The 21,183-nt window shown below is 30.4% G+C and overlaps 1 protein-coding gene across 1 annotated transcript in view; it reads left to right on the plus strand.

Moving 5' to 3' along the window:
* Window positions 1-21,183, plus strand: part of LOC113386490 (chromosome transmission fidelity protein 18 homolog) — a 32,064-nt gene that overhangs the window by 9,743 nt on the left and 1,138 nt on the right. The window contains exons 7-10 of the mRNA XM_026624270.1: window positions 3,891-4,069; window positions 4,165-4,298; window positions 4,384-4,652; window positions 17,064-17,121. Coding sequence (XP_026480055.1) covers window positions 3,891-4,069; window positions 4,165-4,298; window positions 4,384-4,652; window positions 17,064-17,121 — 640 coding nt within the window. The remainder of the gene's footprint in view (window positions 1-3,890; window positions 4,070-4,164; window positions 4,299-4,383; window positions 4,653-17,063; window positions 17,122-21,183) is intronic.

The following is a 21,183-nucleotide window of genomic DNA, read 5'->3' on the forward strand; positions in this document are numbered from 1 at the left end:
TTTTTGGAATATAACTTTTTGGTATTTAATATTGTAGTAGACAGATTTAGGAATGACATATCTAAATTATAAGGTTCTAGCACAAACTACTCACTTTAAAATCCTTGTTGCCAGTTTTACGTAACATTAGAAAGACATTTTGATGGTATTTTAATCAACTTATTAATGTGTGACCTTCTGTAATAAAATTTAACAAAATTGTAGATAGATTTAAGCACTTTAAAGTCCTTGCTGCCAGTTTATATATATTTTAGCTTTTTTATCTCAGTTTTAATGATTATCTTGTTTTGTGTAAAAAACTCTATTAAATTTAGTATTTAATATTATAGTAGACTGTGTTAGGATGATGCAATTTGGATATGTCATTCCTAAATCAAAATCCCCACCTTAAAATCCCTGTTGCCAATTTTACGTAACATTAAAAATTCTAAATTAATTGAATATATCTCCAAATTATCAAATCAGGGATAAGCGACTTAAATTTTATATGAACTTGTCAATTATATATATATATATATATATATATATATATATACATAAATTGTTCATCCCTGATTTAACGATTCGGAGATTTATCCAAATAATTTGTTATATCACATGTTATGTAACAAAATACATCAGTTTTAGTATTTAATATTGCAGTTGACATATTTAGGAATGACATAATTAAATTACAGCATCTTAGCACATAATACGTACCTTAAAATTTCTGTTGCCAGTTTTACGTAACATTAGAAAGATATTTTGCTGGTATTTTAATCAAATTATTAATGTTTGACCTTGTGTAATAAAATTTAACAAGATAGTAGATAGATCATAAGCACTTTGAATTCCTTGCTTCCAGTTTATATATATTTTAACTTTTTTATCCCCGTTTTAATGATATAGAAATTTCTCAAATAATTCTTTGTCACATTTTATGTAACAAATTCTATTAGATTTAGTATTTATATTATTGTAGTAGACAGATTTAGGAATGACATATCCAAATTACAGCATCCTAGCCCAAAATACGCATCTTAAAATCGCTGTTGCCAGTTTTTACGTCTTGATGGTACTTTAATTAAATTATTAATATCTAATTTTGCTTGATAAACTTTACGAATTTTACCACTTCCCACACTTCAAAATTCCCGTTGAAAAGTTTATATATAATTTTACTTCTTTATCCCTAACTTAACCATTCGGAGATATTATTAATAATTTTTTATATCACACTTTGTGCATCAAAATACATAAATTTTAGCACTTAATGTTTCAGTAGATAGATTTAGGAATGACATATCCAAATTACAGCATCCTAGCACAAAGTACGCACCATAAAATCCCTGTTGCCAGTTTGACGTAACATTAGAAAGACGTTTTGATGCTTTTTAATACAATTATTTTATAATATCTAATCGTACGCGATAAAAATAATAAGTTTTACAATTTATTAGTATAGTAGACATAATTAGTAGTGATGTCTTCATATTCGCAAACCGCACACTTTAAAATCCCTGTTGCCAGTTTATCTTTTAAACTTTCCGAGTGTCAACCCTCCCTGATATATTATTTCCGTCCGCCACAGTGTAGAATACTAATTACCATTACCATTATTATTATTATTATCATCATCAACAACAACAAATGAAAGTTTTCGCAATTACGAGATTGCATTTCTCCATTTCTGCATTTTACCATTTCCCCATTTCTGCATTTCTGCATTTCTGGCAGACGTGCGAAATTATGCAAAGTCGTCGTAAAAACATTTGCGAAACAGAAGCGCAGAATGTTTTGTTGTTGTTTTGTCGTGTTTTGTAATAATTTCAATTAACACGAAGATGATGGGACAAGTTTATTTATAACGGGGAATAAAGTTAGGCCGAGGATGAAATAGACGGGGAGCCGGGGGTAAAAGATAGAAAGGAAATAACACCTAAATCTGCTTACTGTAATTTTAAATATGAAAATTGATGAATTTTAAATAAATTACCACCAAGCGCTCTCTTTCTGATGTTACGTAAAACTGGCAACACGGTTTTCGAGGTGTATATTTTGTGCCAGGATGTTGCACTTTGGATATATCACACCTAAATCTGTCTACTATAATTACAAAAACTAAAATTGGAGAATTTTATCACGTAAGGAGAGATATTAGTATTTATTTGTATAAGTGAACCGTTTATACAAAAATTTGTAGGGCTAATATTTTGCATCGAAATGCTTTTTATACTAATATAATTGTAAGTACTAGGAAAGCATAATTTATTGTACGTTAGATTAGATATTGTTAATAATTTGAATAAAGTACATTGATGAAGTTTTTCTAATGTTACGTAAACCTGGCAACAGGGATTTGAAGATGTTTAATTTGTGTTAGAATGCTGTAATTTGGATATATTTTATTTAAATCTGACTACTATAATTGTATAAACTAAAATGTAACGTAAGAAAATATTGCATTACTTATTTAAGAAAGTGTTGAAGTATATAAGATTATACAATAAATTGGCAACTAAGACTAATATTTTACGACTGGATAGATACCTTTCATACTATTATGGTTATAAATACGAATCCTGGTGATTTTTTTGCGCTAGATTATTACATTTATAAAGATTATTATTAATTTGAATAAAGTAACTTGATGACGTACGTACGTCTTTCAATGTTACGTAAAACTGGCAACAAGGATTTGAAGGTGTTCGGTTTGTGTTAAGACGCTGTAATTTGGTTATGTTGTACTTAAATCTATGTACTATAATGGTAAATAATAAAATCCATAAATTAAATCACTCAAGACTAGATATTTACAATTATTTGTACAAGGTACCACAAATTGAATACGCTAATGTTGATAAAACCAAATTGACAAGGTGAATTTTGGGATTGTTACAATTTTAGTGTATTATCTAGGTTAGATATTATTAATAATTTGAATAAAGTACCTTGTAGACGTCTTTCTAATGTTACGTAAAACTGGCAACAAGGATTTGAAGGTGTTCAGTTTGTGTTAGGGCGCTGTGACTTGGATATATTGTACTTAAATCTATGTACAACAATGGTAAATACTAAATTTCAAACAAAAATTGATACAAGATGAGATATTAACAATTATTTGTACATGGTACCACAAATTGGATACACTGATGGTGATACAACTAAACTGACGAGGTGAATTTTGGGATTATTACAATTTTAGTGTATTATCTGGATTAGATATTATTATTACTTTGAATAAAATTCCTAGATGACGTGTTTCTAATGTTACGTAAAACTGGCAACAAGGATTTCTGGGTGTTCAGTTTATGTTAAGACGCTGTATTTTGGTTATATTGTACTTGAGTCTATGTACTGCAATGGTAAATGAAAAATTCGATAAATTTTATAATACAAGATGAGATATTAGCAATTATTTATTATCTCAGGCTGTTACAATTTTAGTGTATTATCTAGATTAGATAATATTAATAATTTCAATAAAGAAACTTGATGATATCTTTCTAATGTTATGTAAAACTGGCAACAAGGATTTCAAGGTGTTCAGTTTGTGTTAGGATGCTGTGATTTGGATATATTGTACATAAATCTATGTACAACGATGGTAAATGATCAATTCCATAAATTTTATGATTCAAGATGAAATACCAACAAATATTTGTACAAGATACAACAAATTCAACCAGACTGTTACAGTTTTAGTGTATTATCTCTAAATGGCTTCTTTAATAGTCTTTTTACCTACATCTATATCCAAATCTTTTTTATCCAATACATGATGTTATTATTAATGGACAGTCAAATCCTTTTTTCTGGTGATACTTACAAATCGGTAACATAATGTTATAATTATATTTAAGTCTGCAGCAAATACCAAAATTGATCTCATGCTTTTTTTTCTTTTTCAGGTTCAACAAAAGCGAGCTACAGCCTTAGGAGTCTTAGAAGCCTTAAGAAGTGGTTGTCAAACTACTGGACGTACTGCTGTTGTCTCCAGAAAGCAGTTGGTTCTTGATGTTCTTGGTATTTTGAAAAGGATTTTGAGCCCTAGTTTGAGGAACGTATCTTTGCAACTACTGACACCAAGGTAAGGAGAAAAATACAACAAAATTTGGCCTTCGAAATCACCAGCTGCAGGATCTAAGTCTAAGATAAGATGTCTAAGATAATTTTATTTTTTAGTGAACGTTTAGACCTCAGACATGCTGTCAACGTGATGGCCGATTTGGGCTTAGCCTATTCCCAAGGCAGATCAGCTGATGGAACTTACCATTACCAACTGGAACCAGATATAGATTTGGTTGGACTGTTTCCGGGTAAAAGAATAATCTGATAAATCTATTTCTCCCTCAGCCTCAGTGTTCGTCCTTTTTCTAATATTTCCATTACTTTTTTCTTCAGATGTTCCCCAGCCTCAAACTTTGTCCTATTGGGCGCAGCAGCTGATCGCTCGAGAAGTCGATGTCGAGAAAATTAGAAGATCAGCTCCAAAAGTGACAAGTAAAACGTCCAAGGACAAGGAAAATGATGATAATGTTGCCAAAAAGGCAGCAAGTGTCGAGAAAAGTGTTCTAGGTGCTCCTAAAATTGCTCCAAATACGAATTTGCCAAACCATTTACAAACGTTGCAACCGAAGGCTGCCAATTTTGGACTGCCGAAGAAGAATCTGGTAAGTTTTAGGAATAGAATTTTGGTGATAGGTAAATTTAATGTTATGTGCGATTTTGGATTTTTGAGATAATAGCTTAGGTTTTTGCTAGAAAATCCGATTTTTTTTGTTAAGTTAGGTTTTTCGAAGTCTTGCGTCATTTGGAATCGTTTGCCACCGAAATTGGTTGAAGTTTATACGTAAGAATGAATGTTGGTTTTTTTATATCCATTTTCGAACTTTTCAGAACAATGTCGTAATCTTTAAAGCATTTTCAGGCTATCTAGAACATTTTCAAACTACCCAAATTATTCTTAAACTGTCTACAACATTTGAAAATTATCTAGAATATTTTTAGACTATCCAGAACACTTTCAGATTTTCCAAAACTTTTTAACACTTTGAGACTATCCCGAACATTTTAGACTATCCCGACTGTTTCAGAATATTTTCAGACTATCCAGAATACTTTGAGACTTTCCAGAACTTTTTTAAGAATGTATTAGAACATTTTTAGACTATCTAGAATATTTTCAAACTATCCAGAACATTTTTAGATTATACAGAACTTTTTTAAGACTGTCCAGAATATTTTCAGATTATTCAGAACACTTTCCTACTATCCAGAACTCGTTTAAGACTATTTTAGAACATTTTGAGGCTATCCAGAGTTTCTCTAAAACACTTTCAGATTATCTAGAACATTTTTAAACTATGTACAACATTTTTAGGCTATCAAGAACATTTTTAATTTATCTAGAGACAATCAAGGACATTTTGATACTATCTAGAGCGTTTTCGGATTATTCTGAATATTTTCAGACTATCTAGAACTATGTGGAACTATGTAGAATTACATAGCACTTTCTAGAACTATACGGACTATCCAAAATTGCATAGGACTATATAAAACTATAACCATACAGGACTATCTAGAACCAGATAGGACTCTCCAGATCTATATGGGACTATCCAAAACTATATAGGACTATCTAGAACTATATAACACTATCTAAAACTATGTAAAACTATCTAGAACTATACTGGACTCTCTAGAATTATATAGGACTATCTAGAAGTATGTAGGACACTCGAGAATTATATAGGACTTTCTAGAAATTTGTAGTATTATCGAGATCTATGTAGGACTACCTAGAATTGCATAGAATTATTTAGAACTATGCAGGACTATCTAGAATTATACAGGACTATCTAGAACTATATAAGACTCTCTTTTATATAGGACTATCGAGAATTATGTAAGATTATCTAGAACTATTCAAAACTATCTAGAACTGAATTTATATTTAGAATTATATAGTATCTAGAACGTTTTCGAACAGTTCAGGATATTTTCAAGACTATCTACAATGTTGTCAAACCATCTAAGACATTTTTAGACTATCTAGAACATTTTTAGACTGTCGAGAATATTTTTATATTGCCTAGAACAATTTTATACTGTCTAGAAGATTTTCATTTTATCTTCGACATTTTCAGGCTATCTAGGACATTTTGAGTCAATCTTGAATACTTTCAGACTATCTAGAACATTTTCAGATTTTCTAGAACATATTCCAACTATTTAAAATGTAGACAATCTAGAACTTTTTCAGACTATCCAAAATATGTTTCTGAAAATATTTAGAACAATTTTAGACTATCTAGAACATTTTTAGGTTATTTAGACGATTTACATACTATCTAGCACATTTTCAGAACATATTTAGACTTTCTAAACCGTTTTTGGATTTGGACTCGCTAGAACATTTTTTGACTATTCAAAAGCAACATTTTTGAGCCATATATAACGTTTTTAGACTCGTTAGAACATTTGCAAACTAGAGAAAACATTTTCAGACTTTCTGAAATATATTTCGTCTATCTAGAACATTTTTAGGACTATCCAGAACCCTTTCAGACCACATAGAACACTTTCAGAGAATTTTTCCTTTTAGTCTTTTTTTATTACATTTCTTCATGGTAAATTTAATTATTTACCTCGACGTAGTTCGTAGTCGCTTTAGAAGTTTCACTTCAAAACACAAATTAGACTTATATATAGTCAAATTAGACTTACATATAGTCAAATTACAAGTATATAATATTAATCCCTATTTGACCTATTGACAAGTATCTCTTTCCCATCCCTCCACAATATGCAAATACGAAAATTGTATTTTTTTGATTTGATGGTTTTCCGTAAAAACTTGTTTGTCATGCTTTGACAGCCCCTCCCTTCGCATTTGGGGGGCTATTTATTATCCGTTTGGGGTTGAAATATAATCCAGAGCACCACCATCCATCACCGCCACGTACTACTGGTCCTCCACCGCCGCCACTGCCGCTAACAAATATGATGCTTTTAGCGTTAAAAGCCAAAAATATAAATACACGCCATCGGATCAAGAGTTACATGTGAATATTTTCGTTCGTCTGTCCGTTTTTTTTTATTTTTTTGCATTTTTGTGAATTGATCGAAATCGTTTCGCTTTAGTAAATAATCGTATATTTTTGTAAATGGATCGCCATCGATGTTTTTAGTTATGATGTATCGATATGCAGTTTTGGTAATGGAATTGGAACCAGAGGAAAAGTAATAGATTGAAATAGGATTCTACTGACGAGCAAATGTAATAACAAACAAACAAAAACCAAATGGTGATTAGCCGGGCAATTTTGCCTTATAAAATAGCATTGTAGGACGACACTATCTTATGTTGTTTCTTGTTAGAGAATATGTAAAAATGTCTTTCATTTCAGACGTACTTTACGCATAACTAGTGGTGCATGGCATTGTGCCTTGAAGCAAATTGCTGGAACTTTCCGTACCGTAATTGAACATTCAAGAAATGAAAACAATCAATAATTGTTTTAAATAATTCATATAGATTATTTATTATAAATACATACTGTAGTTTTTGATAATTTAAAATTTTTTCAAAATTTTGAACATTTTTTAAAAGTTCGAATTTTTGGAAAAATAGATTTTTTTTAAAATTTTTTGAGAATTTGGAAATTTTTGAAAATATTCGATCTTTTTGAAAATTTCGAAATATTCTCAAATTTTTAGTAAGAAATAGATTTTTTTTTAAATATTGATATTTTTTTAAATATTTCAAAATTTAGATATTTTTTGAAAATTTCAATTTTCATTTTTTTTTTTAATTTTTAAAATTACGAAATATTTTCAAATTTTTGTAAGAAGTTGTTTTTTTTGTAATTATATATTTTTTTGAAATTTTTCAAAATCTAGATATTTTTTGAAAATGATGAAAATATTTCGAAAATTTGCATTTAATAAAACTTTATTTTTTTTTTGAAAATTTTGAACAATTTTTTTTTGAAAATTTTCACAATTACGAAATTTTCTGTAAAAGCATTGTTTGCACACCGTCTACACAAGCAAAATGTTTTTTGAATTAATCTAATCGGATGATCCGTTCTCTCAGAAACTGCATAATCATTTTTACGCCCTTTGCGCTTCATACCTCCTAAACGCAAGGCGTGTCTTTTGCAAAAACGCATCACGATTGAGAACGAATCGAATGTTTTTTCAATCATACAATTCGTTTATTCCATACTGCTGAAAATATCGTTGTTTGAACCATATACGTGAATTTTAAATTTAAAAATCTTGGTATGGAACCCAAATAATTAACACATTTCTATAATCTTTATAAAAAAATCTGATAATTTGATGTTCATATGTCTAATGAAAATTTTTGACCATCTAATGACATTTTTTTCACTTTTTTTGAGTCCATAACCGCTGAATCTGCTTTTCCAAAAATTTGAACAGTTTTACGTTGAAATATTCAAATCGGACGTTCCGTTCTTTCAAAAACTGATGCACCATTTTTGGCTCTTTTTGCCCCGTATCTTCGAAACGGCTAGACCTGCCTCCTCCAAAAACTAATCAGCACGTCTCCTTATCAATATGAATCGTATATTTGAATTATTCAAATCGGTTGATCCGTGTTCCCGAAATCTTCGACGAAAGTTTGTATCCGCACACACATTCACACATACACACACCAATTTTTTCTAAGGTGTGCCAAAATGTTCAGAAACCTTTGAAACGTAAAGATATATATATATATATATATATATATATATATATATATATGATTATATTTGTGCTAAGGGTGACAAAGTCAATCAAACACAATTGAGTTTTTCTGTCAGAAAAGATATATTTTATTGTTAGTTTTACGTTAGACAAAGTTTTAAATACCAAACCTTACATACCTGTCAGAAAAGAAACGACATTTAATGTTATTAATCACAATGTCAGTTCCTAAACACATTTACACTAATATCTACCATTTTAGAGATTATTTTACTCTTACGAAATTTTATTAATTACGCCGTGACGTATTTTAGTTTATCACTTGTTTTGCTATCCTAATATCATAGGAGCTGTATTTATGGCAATCATAACGCGCAAAATTTAAACTAAAGAAAATTAGGTATTTTTCTTTACAGATATATAAAAAAAAAATCCTACGGGCAGTTAATAAGCAAGGAAGAATGTTATGATAACAGAATTTTAGATGGTGCAGTTCTCAAAAGATTCTTTCTTGCTTGTTTATATGTAAAATACGCCTGATCGTACAGCAACTAGATATACATTTTCACTGTTTCACCACCAATAGCGTTGCGATGACAAGGCTATTTCATGAGAGAAATTACACTCTCATTGTCATTCACCAGCTCCCCGTCTATCCATTCCTCTAAGACAATAACAGATGCATTACGGCGGCAAATTCGAAATCCGAGTCAAATATTTGCCAACACCGACAGCAAGAATGAAACAGACGGAACAGACAAGGCTGATGGAGTTGCCGCCTTCGTTCGCAGATGGAATGACGAATTAAATTGGAATCAGAGAGGCGCGCGGCAAACTTTAGATTAATAATCGCTCCACCGTGAAGAACGAACCAGGAGATTGTGATACTTCAATTAATATCTATACGTACTATATTACATGTGGCATTGTTGACAGACTTATGGCAAAAGTTATAATTAGGCTGCTTTCCACAGGCCTATAATATTTTACTTTAATTACTGTTCTGAGAGCGCTTTTCATTATTCCAAACTTTCATAACTTTTTTTTTTGAAACTAAACGTCTTTCCGTAAGCCTATAATAATTTACATAAAATAATACATATATTCTTTATGGTGACTCGAAAATAAACTAGTTGTAAGCGCTATTTTGCCTTGAGGCAACTTGTATATACATATCTGGAATGTATAAATAATGCACTCAATCTTGAAAGGACTATGTAGATTTATTTAATTCGAATTTCCTTTATTTTGAAGAAAGTTTGTTCAAAAGGCGTTGAAGGTTGTTACATTAAACTATATAAAAACTAGTGGTGTATGGCATCGTGCCTTAAGGCAAATTGCTGGAACTTCCCGTACCGTATTGAAATATTCGAGAAATTTTAAACGTTTTCAAATATATTATTACAAATACTGTAATTAATTCATTATATTTTTGCTATCTTTTTATATCCAAATCAAATCAAATGTAAATCATAAATCATAAATCAATTTATCTCCTGAACATCAACAATCGTTCGTCATTTCATTTCGAATTCAATTTCAAAGAAAAAAAAATAGTTGCCTAATTTGCACAAAATTGAAAAAGTGCTGCAGTATAGTCACAGTCTAAACGCATTTGTAAATAATTCAGTGCGACATTTTTAAATAGTTAGTATATTCCATGTAGTATTGCTGACAGACTTATGGGATTTATGGCAAAAGTTATAATTAGACCGCTTTCCATAGGCCTATAATATTTTACTTCACTTTTTGATGCGTGTTTGAAGAGCGCATTTCATTATTCTAAACTTTCATAACTTTTTTTTAAAACAAGCCTACAAAAATTTACATACAATTATATATTTTTTTTGGTGACCCGAAAATGATCTTGGTGTAAGCGTCATTAGATTTGTATTTCTTGAATGTGTAAATAATCGACTGGATCTCTTAACGTAATGTAAATTCATTTAACCCGAGTATTATTCATTTTGAAGAGAATTTGTTCAAAAGGTGTTTTGCAGAATGTTGTTTCATTAAAAAAATTGTTTCATAAAAAACAAGAAAATAAATAAACGCAGTGACATTCATCCTTTGTGATACAATGTCGATTATAAATCTTCTCTAATATATCAATTTTAATTTTTAATAAATTCCGCACTTATATTCTTCGCTCTCATTATTTTTTTAAGATAATTATAAATCCGTACCTGTCGATTATCAATTACTCTTGCAATTCCCTTAAATCTACATAATTAGAACAACGAGGAAACTTTTTCAATTGTCCACACAATTGTAGAATTAGATGAGCCGACGGACTAAATCATCATCATCAAATCGCATTTTCGCAATTTTCTTCCATTACAATTATTAACATCTGCGAAAATCGAGGAAATCGCGAAATAACAAAATCACTTCGTTTCGGAATTAATTTCTCATCCCGCGAGAATAAGATAAGGGACATAGACAGAGAGCTGGGTACGTAAAGGATTATTAAAAATTGTACTTGTTAACATTTCTAAAGAGGAGTCAGTTTTATGATTTGTCGACGTTTCAAGTCATTCTGAATCATCTGAGATCAAATTTGGAAAATGTATGTGTTATTTTTTTTTTCTTTAGGGTGGTCCTTAATATGGACATTTTCAAATTTCTTTGATCCCAAGGGCTCAAATGCTTCCAAAGTAATGAAAGAAAATTCTCTTAAGGTTTTAGCTCTTAATATTAGCATTTAGATAGTCCGCATTTCCATTAAAAGTTTCGTATATTTATTAGTAAGTAAATTCTTGCGCCATCTGTGATAGCAGACTTGTAATTTCGATGGCAATTTATTACTGATACTTTGAGTATCAAAATCACCTATTAAATAAATATTTTGATGCAAAATTAATCTTGAATTAATGTCATAATATGTGAGTCCACAAATGCTATCACAGATGGCGCCAGAATTCACTTACTACTCTTCATCTAACCATTATTGCCCACGGCTTTTCCCTATGATAATAATAATAATAATGGTAATGATATGGAGGTACGCCGACGTCTGTAATGATGTATATAAATTGTTTGAGATAACTCCGATCTCCTCTATATTATACATCGTGTATGTCGGGAGAGGAGTTCTCGAGAACCGCCCCTTTCATTATGGCTATGTCATTATTGCTTCCGATTTTCTTGCCGAGGATAATAGATACACAACGAATATGTAGTAATACATACATACATGGATATATACATATATACATACTTAGATACTCCGGAATTATCACTCCGATACAACTCATCTCTCGGAGTTATGACTGCTATTTATAGTTTTGAAATAAATAAATTAATTATATGAAACTTTATTACCCTGCTAGATTTTTTACCCAGATATTATTATTGTGCTCGTTAAGACCTTTCAAATGATACCCCACACGACATTTTTGACGCGCCAACGTTTCGACACCCTATTGTACCCATCGCACTGAACATAGTTCTTCAATCGTGCATTCGTTTACTATATCTCTCGTAACTTTTAAACCGTGCGTCTGATTTGAACGCAATATTCGACAAGTTTGTGCAAAATTACATAATTTAAAACATTGTCTAACATCATGAAGCCCTACAGCAACTCGATGTACTCTAAAATCGATGTCGAATATTATGATTATATTTTTGTGTAAATGGATACGCATGTTTGTTTTTTTCCGCGCACTCGGATGACATTGAAATGCGAATTTTATTGTGCTTGCGAAAATATCACATGTTTTGTTCGATAATAATAATAATGAAGTTGTTTTTGTATTTATATATATACTAGCTGACCCCATGGGTTTCTTTTATTAAGTTGATAGTCACCAAACGAGCGTTTTTCGATAATGATCTGAAACCTAACCACTAAATGGCACAAATTTCAAAATGTAGCGATTGATAGAGTGGTAATAGGTTAAGGGGTAAGAAAATCATTTATTTGTGGTGGCTCTTACACTATGGACCTGCCTTCGGGCAGACTACCATTTATTATTATTATTATTATTATTATAACGATTGATATCGAATGAGCAGTTTTAGAAGTTACCACATGTCGTCCATGAATTGTTTCCAATAATACTCCGAAGACGTCGTGTTACCCCGCCCTGGGACTTCTTAATTATCCTTTGACGTCGTCGATGACACCTCCAATTAATTTCCATTGATAATAATTAATGGGGTAATTTGATGATTAATTGTGAATTTAAACTTTGAGTGATCGGATCGGAGACACCTTTTCGGAAAGTTTTGACGCATTTAATTTGCCTCTGTAATTATATCTTGTATATAAAATTCTTCTATGCGGATGTATGTATTCAAACTCTTCCTACACGGTTATTCCAGTTTTGATATATCATTTTGGTGTTTATCAAGGAAAAATTTTAAGATGTTATGAATTATAAAACTATAGTAATATTGTAGAAATAAATGGAATAAGTGCAAAAAACAATATAACAATGTTTGACATTTAAAACATTTTGACACATGAGAATTGTCACCTACCAGAAATGTTCAAATTGTTCAAAAATTATGTTGAATTATGCTAAGAAAATTAGTGGTGCATGGCTTTGTGCCTTGATGCAAATTGCTGTAACTTAACGCACCGTAGTTAAAAATTCGAGTAATGACATTAGTGAGAATTATCAGAATTATGCTTGGTTATGTCAACGAGCAATTCTTGCCGCAAAGTATAATGATGTACACGCACTGAATTTCACCATTCAATCAAAAATTGCTGGCGATTTGGTGACATACCAATGATTCCGACTGGTCTTCCGTTTGACTCCAAACGATTGCAATTTCCAGTTCGCCTTGCGTTCGCAATAACAAGTCGCAAGGCCAATCGCTTAGTGTTTGCGGGATAAATTTCAAATAGATTATTCAGAAAATCATTGTTTTTCACATGGACAGTTATATGTTGCCTGTTCACGAGTTCGGAAACCATCCGCTTTGTTTGTGTTAACGTCAGACCAAAAAACAAAAAATGTGGTTTACCAAAGAGCACTTCAATGAAACGGATAATTTGCGTATTCACTATCATTTACTTAGAGAAGTTCAACTAAAAAACACTTCATTTTTGTAATCGAAATAAATTCATTACTGTTGTGTAATAAAATCAAATTTTTCCTTTCCAAATATAAAACAAACAAAAAATTTCTTCTTCTTTCTAACGAAACCATCTGGTGGCGAAACGGAGTTTGTCGGGTTTGCTAGTATATATATATATATATATATATATATATATATATATATATTCTATGTATCTATTCCTCTATCCCCATTACATATGTCCAAACACAAATAAATTAAAGCGTATAAGTACCGCCTTATTAAGCACAGCAGAGCACCCTCGCCGAACTACAATTGGGGGCCCCCAACCGACCGAGGCAGCGTGGGGCGCCTTTGGCTGGCGGGTGCTACTCGGTACTACTAGTATTAAGGGTGTGAGTTAATGGTTTCTCGTCAGTATATTATCACGACCGATTAAATAATCCATTCGCCTCGATTGCTTTGTTTGTTCGTGATTATTGCCTGCGCCTTGCTAGGATAGGGATTGAGGGGATGAGGGGATGATGATGATGTAAGAATAAGGGGAGTCGTCGTGTTTAATCACATGTATATTTGTATATTATATTTGTGTATGTATATATATGGGTAGTTATCTGGCTATGTAAAATTAGTGTTGGTTTTTACATCTCGATATCAAGAATGTATATGTATATTTATATTTGAAATGAAACCCTATTACTCTGATGGATTTTTTACCCAGATATTATTATTATGCTTGTTAAGACCTTTCAAATGATACCCCACACGACATGTTTGACGCGACAACGTTTCGACACCACATTCGATCCATCGCACTGAACATAGTTCTCCAATCGTGCATTTGTTTATTAAATCTCTCGTAACTTTTCAATTCAATTTAAATGCAATATTCGACAAGTTTGTGCAAATGACTGGGGTTATGTCATTTTGGACTGCATTTTTCTTTCAATATACATTTTTTTTTTTTAATTTTCAAAATTGGTCAAAACTAGTGGTGTATGGCATCGTGCCTTAAGACAAATTGCTGGAATTTCCAGTACAGTAATGAAATATCCGAGGAATATTAAATGTTTTCAAATAGATTATTATAAATATTGTAACTTACCTATGTTTACAGAAAGTAAATAAACAAAACTGATTTGATAACTTGATTCATTATCAAATTTAAAATGAAGGACATTGTCTAATATTTATAAGAATTATATAAACTGAATTGCAAAGTTAAAATTATTTATTTTAAATATGTAAGTGGGCTTTAGAACTTTTATTATTTTCGATATTCAATAAAATAAAAATATTATTTCGAAATGAACAAAAAACTGTTTTTCTAAAAGTAATCGTCTCGTCAGCATAAGCAGAAGGTTCTTCGATTTCGATTTCCTTTGAAAACTGCCATTTTTGCACATTTTGCTGAGTATCTCCGAAACGGCTAGACCTGCCTTTACCAAAAACTAATCAGCACATCTCCATATCGATAGGAATCGAATGTTTTTTGAATCATTCAAATGGGTTCATCCGTGTGCCCAAAAACGTGGACGAAAAATTGTATCCATACATACATACAAACACACACACATCAATTTTTCTGGGGTATGCCAAAATGTTAAGAAACCTTCAAAACGTCGAGAAATGCAAAAAATTTCATTTTCGATTTTCGGAAGCTAAAAATTCAAAATTTTCAAGATAAAATCTAATTGTTTCAGACCTTTTATCAATATTAAATTACAGTACAGGAAGTTCCAGTGATTTGCTTTAAGGCACGATGCTATACACGACTATTTTTCTATTTTGTTGTTTGAATAAACATTAAATAACTTTCTTTTACCTTTCTTGTAAATCACAAAAAGTGAAAAAAAAAACACGTTTTTAGGCTGTTACCCTTCAAGCTGTATGAAGCAACCTTCTGCGAAACGTACTTTAGAAGTATTTTATTTGAAATGTAAGATTATGGGATTAAAAATTCTTGAAATTAGTTATTGAGTTAATTTTTAAATATATTGCTAATCCTCCTCATTGAGTTTATTTGAATTTTTGCAATTAGTTCAGTAGCTTTTGAAAAAAAATTACGAAAAAATCTAGCGGTCCTACAGATCTAGTGATCTTACGGTTTAGAAACTTCTGTAAAGAAAACATATAAAGTGTTATACATCGTTACAAAGGTCTCAAAATTCTTAGTTTTTTACCCATATATCGCAACTTCGAATTCCGCACGGTGTGGCCTACAGGCAAGTTGCTATCGAAAAATTCCAATTTTTAAATGGGCCACCCTATAGATACTTTATCCTTAATTTCGATGTCATAGGATTTAGAATGTCGTGAAACTTCTAGTAAACATAAAATTAGATCTGAATTTCTGGTTAACACATTTGATACTTTCTTCTTCTGCTCGTCAGTAGAGTCCCTTATACGACAATTGCAACAGAATCCTTTTCGCATTTACATTATCGCAAAGGATAATTTCGTTGTTTTTATCTATTTGTTCCTACAAAATGGCGAAAACGAATGTACGAACAGCAAAATTTATTTATCCCGTTTCGCGTTGAAAGTGTCCGACGCGAATTCTACTAGGATTTATTGCAAGACGAGTCGAGTTCCTTGTTTTCCTGCAGACGTTCTCCTTTCCTGCAGCAGCAGCAGCAGGAGGAGAATAAGGACGCTACATACATACATTCAGCAACGTTTATTTCATTCGGAAAGATTTATGGCGATGATGAAATCTTTCTCCATTTGTGTAAAACACACTAGATAATATATACACACACACTTGTATATATATATATATATATATATATATATATATATATAACCTTATCACATTTAAGTATGAGGGCTAGACACAAATTTGCAATAAAATTGTAATGCCAAAATGCAATGTACTTTAGACCACTAACAAACAGACTTTCTTGACATTTTTTCATCAATGAAAGGGGGAGTGCTGTGGCGATGACTTTTAATACATAGTTTTACTTTTAATCTATTATTTTTTATAGTTTAATGCAATACAACTTGTACAATATAAATTTTAATAATTTTTTTACAAGTTATTTTTATATAAAGGGGCAGCGTTCTGTTATCAATATTATTTTTCATGTGTTTCTATTTTTAAAGATTATTTTAGGAAATTTATGTTTTCGTAACTTTTTTGTTTAGAACTAAGAATCTTTTTTACCCTTTTTTTTCTCTTTTAATTTGGAATCTTTTTTTGTTTCGAAAATTGGGATTTTTTGGTAAAAATTGGAGCTCATTTTTGAAAATTTAAGAATGATTTGTTAATATTATGAATATTTCGAGATTTTGTTTTTTATTTTCATTATTTTTTTTTGCAGGTGACAAAAGATTTCTTTGGAAGGATTATTTCAAATACTACGTCAGGACCAACTAATGGTGAGTCCTAGATTAATCTATTTATGCATGTATATGTATGTTTATATATATATATATATATATATATATATATATATACATATTTTTTTATATGTTTGTGTCACAATGTTTGTCCCGAAGGTTCTCCCAAACTACTGAACCGATTTTAAATTTGATTTGCACATCGTATGCATTTATATCCAACTTAGGTTATGGGCAATATTCAAAATCTTAGTTAAAATTCGAAATATTTAAATCTTGAAAATTTCAATTAATTTTGACAGTCATGAGTTCGAAAAACAAAACAGTGAAAAGCCACTTTTCAATAACATATTTTTTGGTTGAAAACTAAAATTTTTTTAACTAGAGAACTTTTTTTGATAACTAGAGACCTATTTTCAACTAGAGACCTGTTTAAGAAATATACGAGACCTTTTTTTGATAACTAGTAACCATTTTGGGAATGTAAGAGACCTTTCTTTGATAACTAGAAACCTTTTTTTAACTGAAGACTTTGAATCTAGGAGACCTTTTTTGTGTATATAAGAGACCTTTTTGATAGCTATAAATATGGTTAATAAAAGATACCCTCCTTTGATAACTAGAAAACTTTTAACAAACCAGAGACCTTTTTTGGAAATCTATGAAACCTTTATGTAATAACTGGAAAGTTTTTAGTAAACTAGAGACTTTTTGTGGCTAACTAAAAACTAGGTTTTTTTTTGGTAACTAAAAACCTTTTTTTTAGACTATGCACCTTGTTTGAAAAGAGACTAATAGACCATTCTTCGATCAATAGACATCTTTTTGAAAATTTAAGAGATCTTTTTTGATTACTAGAAATCTTTCCTGGAATCCAGGAGACTTTTCTTTGATAACCAAAAACTTTTGTTTGATTATTAAAAACCTTTTTAAACTTTTATTGTTAAACCTTTTAAACTAGAATTTGTTTTAAAACTAGAGACCATTTTTGGAAATACGAAAAGTTTTTATTTTGAAAACTTTGCATTTAAATTCAAAAATATCATCTTTTACTTTTTTGGCAAAGAAACCTTTTTCTATGAAAATTTTGAAATTTTTTTACTAAAAAATTCAAACTTTGTACAAATTAGGAATTAATTTTCCATAAATTTATAATAGTAACACTGCTGTTTGAAAAAAAGTAGAAGTGATATTATCAGTAGCCAAAAGCTTAAGGAGGTATTCTAGTGTAGAAATTAAAAAAATCGATTTTTTTTTTCATTTCATATTTTCAAAGTTTAACTATCTAAGAATATGGGTACGAGAAGGTTTTTGAAAATTTGAATTATTTTCGGAGATATAGGCATTTTACTGACTCGGTCTCCATACTGGTTTGGCTTCACGCAAAACTTTAAATGCGTTTTTCTCAGAACAGACTTTTTCGGTACTGTTTACACGATTTCTCGAGTTTTAATCGACCGATTCACTTGAAATGTTCAGAGAGTCTTGTTTATAGACCTATCTGTAGCCCGAACTAGCATCATCGCCAAATTCCAATTTTTACTGTATTTAAAAAATTCGAGAAACTCAAAAAAAACAGTAAAAACATTTTTTTTTTCAAACTGTCACCAATTTGTAAAAAAAATTCTTTTTACTCATCGCTAGTTCGGACGATTGCGACATCATTGTAGATTAATAATCTTTTTATTTCGGATGGCTAGGAGGGCTGAAATCATGTCAAGACTGAGGTGCCAATTTTTTGAGACCACCCAATTCATCAGCTGCCAGTTTTTACAATTTTCAACTTTTTTTTTAAATTTTTGTTTTGTATTTTAATAATATTAATTAACAAGCGGTAAAAAATAGATAGTAAAAACATTTATTGCTATCTTTTACGACACTTTAAAAATGACCTAAAATTCATCGATCTACACTAGAATACCCCCTTAAGAATGTTGAAATTTTTGTTTCTTCTTCACACATAAACAGTGTTTTAACTACTTGCCAATATTCTCCAATATCAATCATCTCCTCCTCTAACTATTCCTCGAATTTCGTCTAAATTTCGACATCCACCGTCAATCTGACTGACTTACTTACTTTGCCTGATTAGTCGGAATTAGTGAGAATAGTGACACCTTACTCTCGAGAAGACGAGAAGACGTTTGCCTAATTTATCAAATTTCACCCTTACCTAAGACCGATTTAGTAGAGAGACACCTTGAAGGGAAGGATTTCTGGGTGCTACCAATTTTGATAGAGAGGTGCTGGTGGGTTCTATTAAGCTTATGATGTGATAATGGTGGCAGTGGAGGACTAAACCTAAAATCCTGCCTCTTATAAATAAGATAGTTGGTATTTAGATAATTGACATATTATTATACAACTAGATAAACAAACATAAGGAAACGCCAAGGAAGCTCTCTCATGAATAAATCAAGTGGATTTTTTCATTAATTTTTCATATTTTTATCAAAATGAAATTTCCCAATGAAAATTTTAAATCCTGAAGGTGAGGTTGGTGTTTTTGCCAGAAAATCTAATTTTCTAATTATATTGTTAATGTTTTAAATCCTTGTACACCAAAATTGGAACAAATATTAGGTTGTCAAATATCTCCCTTCCGCCTTTTTGTATTATAAACCAATAGCAAAAAAGCGGAAGGGAGATATTTGACAACTTAATATGTGACTGAACTGATTTTAATTTAAAAATTCAAAAACCATTTGGTGAAACTAGAATAATATTCGTGTCGATTAGTTGATTTTATTTAATTTTTAGAAAGATATTGAATTAAATTTAGGAGAACTTACTTCTAGTTCATCCCTGTATATATATATATATATATATATATATATATATATATATATATATACGTCGTCAATTAATAATTTACAGTAGATCCTCTTCCTTAAGTCTCCTAAACACTATCTCTATCCCTACAAGTTGGGTGTGATGTCATTAAGTGATTAAGAGGATATAATATGCATATTATGTATCCGAACCTACATACATATATACATACACACTCTATTAGAAACACCTACTCACATACACACTTATTTGAGCATCTTAATTTATAAATGGAAAATGGTTTGTTTTTAACAAGGGAGATAGATTTTTAAATTAAACTGGAGAACTTTTATATCACAAACGTGCGAATTTTTTTTAAGTATCAAGACCTTTTTTTAGTACTTATCTAAAAACGCTAAGACTTTTTCTAAAAACACAGACCTTTGTAAAGACGTTGGGACTTTTCTAAAGACGTAGGATTTTTTTTTTGAAAACTTAGGGAGTTTTTTTAAAAGAATTGACCTGTTTTTAAAATCTTTAAGACTTATCATAGAAAGCTTGAACATTTTTAAAATCGTTAGGAACTTATATAAAAACGTTGGGAATTTTCTAAAAAAAACATTGGGACTTTTCTCAAAAAAATTTAAGAGCTTATTTTTAAAATGCAGAATTTTTTTCTAAAACCGTTGTGACTTTTTTGAAAGACGTAGAAACTCTTATAGAAACATTGATTTCAGTAAAAACATTGGGACTTTTCTTAAACCGTTGAAACTTTTTTAAAAACGTTGATATTTTTTTAAAAACCTTGGGTATTTTCTAAACACTTTGGGACTTTTTTTCAAACGCATTTACGTTTGGAATTTTCTAAATACGCTGGACTTTTTGTAAAACCTTTACGTTTTTCTTAAAAAAACATTGAGATTCTTCTAGAAGCAGTTAGAAATTTTTTAAAAACGCTGAGACTTTTTCTAATCATGTTAAAACTTTTTCTGCAAGTGCTGCGACTTTTTCTAAAACGCTCGGACTTTTTCTGAAACCTTTGAAACTTTTTTCAAAAACGTAGGAACTTTTTTAAAAACATTGAGACCTTCTTAAACATGTAAGAACTTTTCTAAAAACGTTGGGTATTTTTTTAAAAGCGTTAGAAATTTTCAAAATTTGTTAGGACTTATATAATAAAGTTAAGACTTATTTAAAAACCTTAGAACTTACCTAAAAACATTAGAACTTACCTATAAACGTTGGAATTTTCAAAAACATTGGAACTTTTGTAAAAACGTTGGAAGTTGTGTGAAATTATGTTGAAAGCATTGTGACTTTTTTTTTAAA

This window comes from Ctenocephalides felis, unplaced genomic scaffold (assembly GCF_003426905.1).
Source record: "Ctenocephalides felis isolate EL2017-DRISC unplaced genomic scaffold, ASM342690v1 CF-g0.4_SCAFFOLD_03571, whole genome shotgun sequence".
NCBI classification, from domain to species: Eukaryota; Metazoa; Arthropoda; class Insecta; order Siphonaptera; family Pulicidae; genus Ctenocephalides; species Ctenocephalides felis.